Source organism: Telopea speciosissima, chromosome 9 (genome assembly GCF_018873765.1).
Source record: "Telopea speciosissima isolate NSW1024214 ecotype Mountain lineage chromosome 9, Tspe_v1, whole genome shotgun sequence".
NCBI lineage: Eukaryota > Viridiplantae > Streptophyta > Magnoliopsida > Proteales > Proteaceae > Telopea > Telopea speciosissima.
This window is the reverse complement of record NC_057924.1, coordinates 11,116,396-11,124,202: the sequence shown is the minus strand read 5'-3', so window position 1 is coordinate 11,124,202 and position 7,807 is coordinate 11,116,396. Positions and strand designations below refer to the sequence as shown.

General features: G+C 38.1%; 1 protein-coding gene across 1 annotated transcript; it reads right to left on the bottom strand.

Moving 5' to 3' along the window:
• Positions 1–2,756: 2,756 nt before the first annotated feature.
• Positions 2,757–6,981, bottom strand: LOC122640968 (internal alternative NAD(P)H-ubiquinone oxidoreductase A1, mitochondrial-like). Its single transcript, XM_043834267.1, has 9 exons — positions 6,266–6,981; positions 5,741–5,954; positions 5,250–5,410; positions 5,085–5,150; positions 4,803–4,966; positions 4,579–4,693; positions 3,533–3,712; positions 2,884–3,069; positions 2,757–2,844 (listed from the first exon to the last, which is right to left on the bottom strand). Exons 1-8 carry the CDS (start codon positions 6,854–6,856, stop codon positions 2,914–2,916), a joined length of 1,647 nt encoding a protein of 548 aa, XP_043690202.1. The 5' UTR covers positions 6,857–6,981; the 3' UTR covers positions 2,757–2,844; positions 2,884–2,913.
• Positions 6,982–7,807: the final 826 nt, after the last annotated feature.

The window sequence follows — 7,807 nt, the reverse complement described above, 5'->3', positions numbered from 1 at the left end:
AATATATATAGCTTTAGACTTTAGAGAAAGAGACCAAGACAGGTATAGGAATCCACTTTTAATAATGAACTCTGGACTTCCAATTTACTCTTCAAAGTTCCAAAAGAAGTTTCCAAAAACCCAGATGGGCATTGGTGTTTTGCCCCACCCACTTCATGTATCGAAATTCTAACACACCCAAGCAGGCAATTTTGAATTTTGAATTGACCACTTTGATATTTATATATAAAGTCTAAATGCCTTGATAGTTAACTACCTTTCCCGCACCAAAGGGTCCCTCTCTCACTATCTCTCTCAGTATATAACTGGTCATCTGCCCTTTCATCTTCTCACAAGTCACAACCACATCAGAGTTCTCCACTTACAAATTTTAGCTGGGTAACTCCTGATTTGGTCTTGTGCCTGCTGCGAGTGAGAAGAAGAAGAACAACAAAAGAGACAAAGATGGCAGGTGGTGCGAGGAGGACAAAGATGATGAATGAAAGGAGCTTCACACCAAGGACTCTTTCAAGGCGGCCGATTCCAAAGAGGGGAAGGGTGAAGGCTGGGATAGTTATAGGGTTGGCCCATTCTTTCGCTTCTCTCTTCTCTCATAGTCACAGAAATAAAGGTTCTGCAGCCCACTTCGCACAATCCAAACGAACCCATTATTGAGTCTTTTAAGATTTGTGTGGGAAATCTGCGTTTCTTTTTGGACTCTAAAAAGATGAGGACTTGAGGGATTTGGTACTTGGGTAACCTGGTAGAGAGAAGAGAAAATTTTGTCCATGTAATTGTTCAGATGTATAATTTGTATTTTTTTTTTTTTGGCTGCAAGTAATAGATGATCCTTATTTCTTCCTCTTAATTTTTTTTCTTATCTTTCCTCATGCTATCGATCTTGTGTTTGTGTTTAGGAATTTGGGTCTTGATTAAGGAAATCCTATAAAAAATTAACAGTTTTTTGTTAATTTTAACAATGTTTCTGAAGAATTTATCAAATGGGGTTAGAGATGAAGAATTTGAAATCTTGCAATTCTAAATTCAAGTGCTGGATCAATATTGATAGGCTTGACTATGAGACTGGTCATTGGATAACAAAAGAAGAGACGACAAGAAAAGAAAGTGCCCGTTTGATAACCTTATCAGAAATTGATTTTGGTGTTTTTCCATTTTGAGAAACGAAAAAACACCTAAAAAGTGCTTGATAAACAGTATTCCGTAGAATATGTTCTTGGGTGGATAAATCAAAATTTATGTTCCCTCAAAAGGCTTTTGACAAAAAATGTCCAACATGTTTTGTCGTTTCTCAGCACAAACTTGACATGTTATTCCCGATAAAATGTTGTCATTTATTCGTTTTGAGAAAGCACCTTGTGAATGAAGGGGAAGAGAAGGGGAAGAGCAAGAGCAGAGGAGGAGACCCCTACCTGCAACTCCTGAGATATCAAGGTAAGAACAGCAATCCCTCTCTCACTCTCTCTCTCGCAGGCTCTGCAACTCTCTCTCTCTCGCAGTCTCTGCAACTCTCTCTCGCTCTCTCCCTCTCTCTCTCTCTCTCTCGATCGTCTCTGTTTTGGATTTTAGGGATTTCTTGAGCAAAATCGATTTTTAGGTATGGATTTTAAGGATTTTAGAGATTTCTTGAGCAAAATCAATTTTTAGGTATGGATTTTAAGGATTTTAGGGATTTCTTGAGCAAAATCGATTCTTAGGTATGGATTTTAGGGATTTTTAATTACTGTTACCTAAAATTGTATGATCTGTGTTAGATTTGTTTTTTTGGACCTTCGATTCATCTTTCTCTGCGTATTTCAGTATTTGTGTGCATGTGTATGTAAATGCATTTATTTCCTTGATTTTCATTGAATCTAAAATCGCTAGGCATTTGGGTATTCTCAGCATTTTCTGATTGAAGCATGATTCTTGTCTCTATTGTAAACATTTTTCTCCCACCTTCCAGAGTGTAATTCTATATTGGAATGCTACTGTGGGAAGCACTTAAATGGGCAATCGCATCACATATGAGAACCTTTCAAGAGAATTTTATTCGATCTGGAGACCCTTTTTAAGATGCTAGCTAGTTTAGTCAATATTCTTTTGACCAATCATAACATAAGCCTTGCTAGTTAATCGTTTTCATCTACTAACCTTTCTATACACTACCACACTTTCACAGGGAAGAAGGGGAGAAGAGGGAGGGGGGGAACTCATGTCTGAGGACTGTCCAATGATTCTTTTGGGAAATATGATTTTTAATGTTTCATATATAGGTGGTCAGCAATTTTAGAGAACAGAAGAAGCAGCTGGGCCAATTCGGAGGATTTCATGAAAGGGATGAGAAGGAACGTTAGAAGGTGATTTTACAGAAGGATCATAGCCAAGCGACAACGAATGGAGGCAGCTGAAGGGATCAAATGAGAACTCATGTAATATTGAAAGACCTCTCTAGTGAATTTTACAGAGCTCATGTACCACCTGTTACAATCAGCATATATAGAGTACTTGGTATAAAAATAAAATAAAAAGAAAGGAGAACAATTCTCTAGAACAGGTTTACCAAGCGGGTCAAAAGCGGTTTCTCAGCACAGAAAATGAAAAAACTGTTCTGCTGTTTCTCAGCACATAACCAGAACAGAAACACCCGTAAGGTTATCAAGCGGGCAGAAACTTGATCAAGTTGCCAACAACTGTTATTTTCAGGTAAGCAAAATTCTTCACAAAATGATAAGATTACCCAAAGAAAAAATATTGCTTTTGCTTCTATTTTTTTTCCCATAAAATGAAATAATAGGAACCAGAGAGACTCGTATACATGAGACCTGGCATAAGTGGAGAATACATAGAAAGCTATCGATTCTATAGTCAAAAAAGGAGAAAAAGGGAGGATTTTAAGGGAGAGAAGTTACTGACTAAAACTAACACATCACAGCATCAGCCAATCCGAGAGTTGTCTCTACCAAAAACCAAAGTAGTAGCCCAGTTCACAGCCACATAGAACCTGTTCCTCCAACTGACCACCCGTGTAAGATAAGCTGAACGCCATATCAACCAACTTGTAAATCCTGCAAGTGAAAGGCCCTTCGCATCCTGCCGAAACCCAGAAAAGGAAAGATTAGAACAGGTAGAGATTAGTGTGAGATTTCATTCTTGAGTCAAAGACTCAAAATAGAATGTAAGGATGAGTAAGAATTAAAAAAAAAATCTTGTTGGGGCTCTATTCTTGTAGACATGTTCACATCCTCATTTAGTCATACCTTGAATTTCAGTCCAATCTTACATTATCATACATTAGAAATTTCAAATAACACTTCGAAAAAGTCAAATTAAGTTTTGGACAATAGAATAGATAAAACCCAACAAGTGGCCAGGAATTTGGTCTCCATCAAAAGGGGCAAGGGAGGTTTAATTGGCTCAAGAAGTATAAGACTTGAACCCTGAGAGTCCAAGTCAACATCATGTTAAGAATTTAAGATATGGTAATTGTGCAAGTAACTGAAGGAAGAAAATATAATTTAGGTTTGGAAAAGGGAAAAACAAAATAGCAGATTACCTTAGACTCGCGTAGATCAACCAACGCTTTAAAGCGACCTACAGAAGCCATACTACCGAGATGCTTGTAGACAAAAGGATCACCCATGGGAATACCTCTTGAACTGTAACCCTTGCCACCATTCTCCTTACCAATCCTGTTAATCAATTCTACCAGAAATTTGCCTTGTCTTTCAGCTACCTGTTTAAAAGGGTGTAACTAGTTAGTTCAAAGCACAAAGACTTGAAATTTAAAGGAACCAATACTCACTCCAATAATCCTATGAATGTACAGAAATGTCCACTATCACTATATCTCCCCCCCCCCCCCTCCAAACACCCTTTTGTGTAATACACCCTATATCTTTCCATGTATAGCTTTTTCGACACCTCATCATCTTGAAGTATTTGTGAGACATTGCTGAATTTCCCTGTTTTTTTTTTCACTAATTTGTTATAAACTGACTGAGGAATCCAATTCCAGTTGAATTTCAAGCTTAAGTTTTTATTCAAATCCTATTTTAGTTGAGGAAGATGAATCCAAATCCACATTAATGTCAACCTCAAGTTTTTGAATACTAATCGTATATTAGTTTTGAGGAACATAACGACCAACTTATGGGCTCTGAAGATCGAATTGTAATCAAGCTCAGCGATTGAGTTCACAAACAATTGCCATAACCTGTGAGCTGACATGGAAATCAGTTGTCCAGGACTGGGTCAAATGATTATGGATTTATAAAGAAGAAAATCATCTCAGTTGAACTGTCAAATTCATCTGATGTTATGTAGGACTAGAATTTGGACTTGAGAATTAAAATCCTAACTGCATCTGATCATCTCCGGATTCTTTGCCCTGAGTAATTTTGCAGTTCAACATTAAAGTTAAATGTCCCTACTCAATTTTTACAGTAATTACCGAACAAAAATAAAGAATCAGTTAGGAGAGATGTAGAATCACAAAATCACTAGTACTTGAATCGAAGGTCTACCAGTTCAAAAATTAAAAAGAACAGAACAGCAAAGATATAAGTTAGCTATTACTAAATAGACACCATGGGTTCTCACCTGAGCCAGAGCCGGAAGTACTGGCCTCCCTGTCTGTTCAAGAAATCCAGCACAATCCCCTAGTGCATACACATCCTCAACAGAAGGAACCCGCATCCATTCATCTACACCGATTCTGTATCATGACAAGCATAAAATAATTGGATACATGATAGGGAGGATAGAAAGAACATGTATTAGAATATCAAATAAGCATTGAAATAGAAATGCAAGTTAAAACACACCTTCCACCTGGAGACTTTTGAACATCTATTGATTTTACTAAATGTGAAGGGCCTACACCGGTGGACCAGACCAGGAGTCCATAAGGGACCTCAGTTCCATCGTTGAGAATTATCTTCTTGTCGTGCACCTCTTTTACACTACCTCTCATTAGTCGAACACCATTCTGTTTCAAATTTGGGATCCCCAAGCCAGTTAATCAACAATTGATAAATGGTAAAAACAAGAACTGTTTTTTTTTTTTTTTTTTTTTCTTTTGGTTTATAATACCTAATTGATATTACCTTGGTTAGGTGTCTTGTAGCGTAATCCCGTAGTCCTACATCAAATGATGATAAGATCTCATTTGCCTGTTCAAGCAAAATAACCAGTCAACTCAGTAGTTAGTAACAGTATATTTTGCCTCCTAGTTTGCATGAAGATTTCTGTAAATGTTATCATATACCCACCTCTATGACAGTAACTTGAACATCATCCTTTACATGAGAGAATCGCTCACGGACATCTCTCATGATAAAATCACTCAATTCACCACTAAACTCCACCCCAGTAGGGCCACCTCCAATAACAACACAATGTAACAGGCGCTTCCTTTCTTCTTCTGGTAAGCCTGTGGTCATGGATAGAGTTCAGCATTAACAATTATATCAAGGGTTTATCTAATTTGCTCTAGGTTTACTAAAAAGAAAACAATGAAACCAATGGCTAGTTCGGCTACCAAAATGATTTGCACTAGAAAGATCTTTAGTGATATGAAAATAAATTTCAACTATCATTTTTAATGGAACAGAACAAATTAATACTAGCTCCTGCGAAAACTAATGGGGTTTCAGAAGAGCAAATGATGCAACAGGTCGACTCAAGACTATATACAAAGCAATTCCCAATTAGGCATTCAATATCTCAGCAGTAACATATACTCTTAATAAACATGTCTCACCAGGATTTTCAGCAAGCATCAGGTTCAGAAGAATCTTCTTTCGTATCTCTTGTGCATGACTTACTTCACGAAGGAAGAAAGCGTTTTCCTTCACTCCCTTAATGTTAAACGTCACGGGCTCAGCCCCAGTAGCAATGACAAGTTTGTCATACGGGACTTTAAATCGATAAGGCTCATTAGATTGTCCAACGTTGCCAACCGCCTCGCAGAACACCTAAAGGTAATCAAATAAAATAATGAATGGTATTAGCAAAACTTCCTGATAAATTTTGGTAGTGAAAATTTATTTGGCCTATTTGCTCTGTTTTACATAAAATGGTCATATACCAATGCCCATAGCAAAGGTAAGCAGGACCAAACCAATGACGAAAGCAATTGAAAGATTCTGCTTTTTGCCTACTCATCTGTGAATATGCCCATTACTGTATATACTCTGTGCAATTCAAATTTTATCCATGAAGTAACGAAAATGATGAAAACAAGTAGTTATCTGTGAAACAAATGAAACAGAATCGAGGGGCTTACTTCGTGTTTTTCCATGTCTATTCCAGTGCAATTGGCCAGGTAGAAATACGAGTTGGGAGATGTCGCTAATGCAGATTGAATCTGAGTAACAGGCTCGGCAACTGAACGGAATTCAAGGGTTCCAACACAAGTTGAAGCAAGAAGAGGAGTGAATACCATATGATTCCTTGGTGATATGCAGACTGCATCGTAAGTGTTTGTATCAAGTCCTTTAAGAAGCCGACAAGCTGCCCATCCAGTGCCCAGAACTACCACCCTCGGCTTATCGTTTGTCCCAGTTGGTTTGAGCCCAGGTAATCTTACGTTTTCATACTCTGAATCAGAATCCTCTAAAATTCTCTCCACTGAAGACGAAGGAAATTGGTATTGTGGGGTTACCTTTATTCCTCTGCTCCCAAAACTTGTTTGATTTATCGTTTCGAGTCCACAATGTTGCATCAGATTGGTACTGGTTGAAAAATTTCTGATGGGAGCTAAGAAGTAATCCCCAGCTGGTGCTCCCTCACCAACAACACCCGTCTTTCTTATGTAACTATTAATGGTTCTTCCAGGTTGTTTCAGGCTACTACTTGCAATCCTTGACCACGCCATGTTAAGAACTACTACCTCTTGACTTAAAGAGCCGAGTGTGAGGCCTCCTTTTTAGACTCTTTCTTCAAAACAACAGTCAGGTGGTAGCCACTAGTTTGAACTGCAACTCTGAAATCGTAAAGGGGAAAAAAGAGGTGAGAGATTCGGAGTTCAGAGGTTAAACAATACTGAGATGAATGGAATGAAAACATTATTTTCCAACATGCTACACCTACACATGTCTTGATTCACAGCGTGTACAGTAGAAAAGGCACATTTTAAAATGTTTCTTTTTAAAGAGTTGCTTGTCAAACAAGTTTGCCTCATGCCATGCCAACGGTTACGGGGAAACGTGGAAGATATTATTCATCTCCAAAATATTGGGAAAGGGGGAAGTAATAATGAATGGGTAAAGACGAAAAAACCCTCCCCACAGCGCCAATGGATGGAAAGGACTTTTTCACCTTCAAGTCCTGATCAAACAGCTGTCCGATGCGCGTTAGGAAAAAAAATGCTTCTTCAACACGTCAACGAATGCAGCATGTATGCCGAACAGTTCCAGCCGTCCGATGTTCGCTGCATTCACTGGCGTGCTGGAAAGGACCTTGACTCGAATTCTTCTTATGTGATTTATAATTGTACAATATCAAAGGGTGATACGGTAATTTCATCTATGTGATTGACCCGCCTTATATAGGGAGTTGGAAATGACCATCTAACCCTTTTGTCCGAACATACTGCCCAAGAAGATTAAATGGTCCTTTCATCACTGTACCACTGTACCGGGGACAGGGTACAGGACAAGAAAAAAATTCAAGTTTTTTTTGTGGAGCCTCAAAGAAATTGCTCAGAGTCCTAGCAACACAAGCTTGCTTTTTTTTTTTTTTGTATTTCTTTTCTTGGTAGAGAGCTACACAAATTTTAATTTTTTTTGGTAAAGAGCAACAGAAGCACATGCATACGGTAAAATAA

Bases quoted from the DNA above. Each gene is read 5' to 3' on its own strand.
- LOC122640968 (XM_043834267.1), bottom strand. From the start codon at position 6,856: ATGGCGTGGTCAAGGATTGCAAGTAGTAGCCTGAAACAACCTGGAAGA. The intron at 4,967-5,084 runs GTAATATCAATT...AATTTGAAACAG, and splicing joins CTACAAGACACCTAACCAAG to AATGGTGTTCGACTAATGAG. The intron at 4,694-4,802 runs GTGTGTTTTAAC...GTCATGATACAG, and splicing joins CAAAAGTCTCCAGGTGGAAG to AATCGGTGTAGATGAATGGA.